This window comes from Rhagoletis pomonella, unplaced genomic scaffold (assembly GCF_013731165.1).
Source record: "Rhagoletis pomonella isolate Grant_MI unplaced genomic scaffold, Rhpom_1.0 Rhpom_scaffold_00001, whole genome shotgun sequence".
NCBI lineage: Eukaryota > Metazoa > Arthropoda > Insecta > Diptera > Tephritidae > Rhagoletis > Rhagoletis pomonella.
Genome location: NW_023458555.1, coordinates 9,669,301 through 9,670,793, shown reverse-complemented (window position 1 = coordinate 9,670,793; position 1,493 = coordinate 9,669,301). Strand labels below are relative to the sequence as shown.

Below are 1,493 nucleotides of genomic sequence, written 5' to 3'. Positions count from 1 at the left end.
CCTTTTGACATCATTTCTCATAATTTATTTTGCAAAATAACTACAACAAAACAAAAGTAATCAGTGGAAAAATAATAAAAAGTATGCGTGAATTTTATAAATATATATAAAAGGTAAAACAACTTGTTTACATTCGGTTGCCGAAAAAGGCGCTATCGACGTTAACTATTCTGTGGCTGCTTTTTACATACATACACACATAGATATAGATCGTCAATAAGGCGAACGGACGTCATTTCAACTGATCCGTACGCCATTGTTTTGCTTGGCAGCATTCTTTGGACTACAACTGTGCTCACAACTTTTGTGGAATTTTATCTGATTTGCTGCTTTCATCGCGATTCTCTCCGACTGTTGACAGTGGCTGTTTTATTTTTCTTCGGAGCATTTCTAACAAATAAATTTACTTGAATGTTTTTACATTCAACAGCAACAAATACCATGTATATGTACTATATATGTATGTATGTATGTATGTATGTCTACTTTCGCGCCCATTATATTCCCACTAGAACTTGAAGGGAGATCTCCCTATGTGAGGAATAAAAGAGTACTCCCCTTAACCTGATTTCTGAGCAATAAGAGAGATTTGTCGGTTTTGTACTCCTTTATTACTCGTTTAGGAGTCAAATAAGAGATCTCCTAAGCGAGCGACGAAATATTGCTCCCTGAGGCATGATTTGGGAGCAGTAAACGAGATTTCTCGGTTTTGTACTCCTGTATTGCTCGCTTCGGAGCTTAATGAGAGATCTCCTAAGCGAGCAATTAAAGAATGCTCCATGAGGTATGATTTGGGAGCAATAAGCGAGATTTGTCGGTTTTGTACTCGGTTATTACTCGCTTAGGAGCAAAAAGTGATGTCTCCTAAGCGATAAATCCAAGAGTATTCTTTTTGATTGATAGGAGAGCAATACGCACCTCGCCCAAAAGAATTTTGTGTTTTCGAAAAAATTTATCATACAAAAAAAAACAACAGAAAATATTTCTTATAGAAGCATAAGGAGCACACAATAATTTAATTTGGATAGCACACAGATTTTAATAAAAGTCCGTTGGTATGCACTTCAATTTTTGTTTAAATATATTAAGTATGTATTGTATTACTTGTAAATGCACCCTTAAATACTTTTCAGATTGCGCAAATTAGTGTCAGCATTTAAGTGTGACCCCCGGCTTTAAACATGGCATGGGTGACAAAGATGTCAGATAAGCAAAGTCACCTTCACAATTTCCCCGCTTGGTGGATTCCTGAACTGGCAAGCATCCTTGACACCCAGGAAATCATATAGGAGTACATACTTATATGTGCATATAGGTGCATATAATTCAAATCTTATCTTACCGTTTTGTTATTATTATGTTTTAATTTCATATGATTTCTCTGCAATATATTTCTAAAATTAAGCAATTATGTAAGACGTATCATTTATGCTTTATTTTTAAGATCTTGTAATATTGCACAAATGCATGTGATTAAAAAGTTAAATAAAAAA

General features: G+C 34.5%; 1 protein-coding gene across 1 annotated transcript in view; it reads right to left on the bottom strand.

Moving 5' to 3' along the window:
- Positions 1–738: 738 nt before the first annotated feature.
- LOC118751931 overlaps positions 739–1,493 on the bottom strand; it is a 2,613-nt gene continuing 1,858 nt past the window's right edge. Inside the window, exon 5 of the mRNA XM_036486760.1 lies at positions 739–753. Coding sequence (XP_036342653.1) covers positions 739–753 — 15 coding nt within the window. The remainder of the gene's footprint in view (positions 754–1,493) is intronic.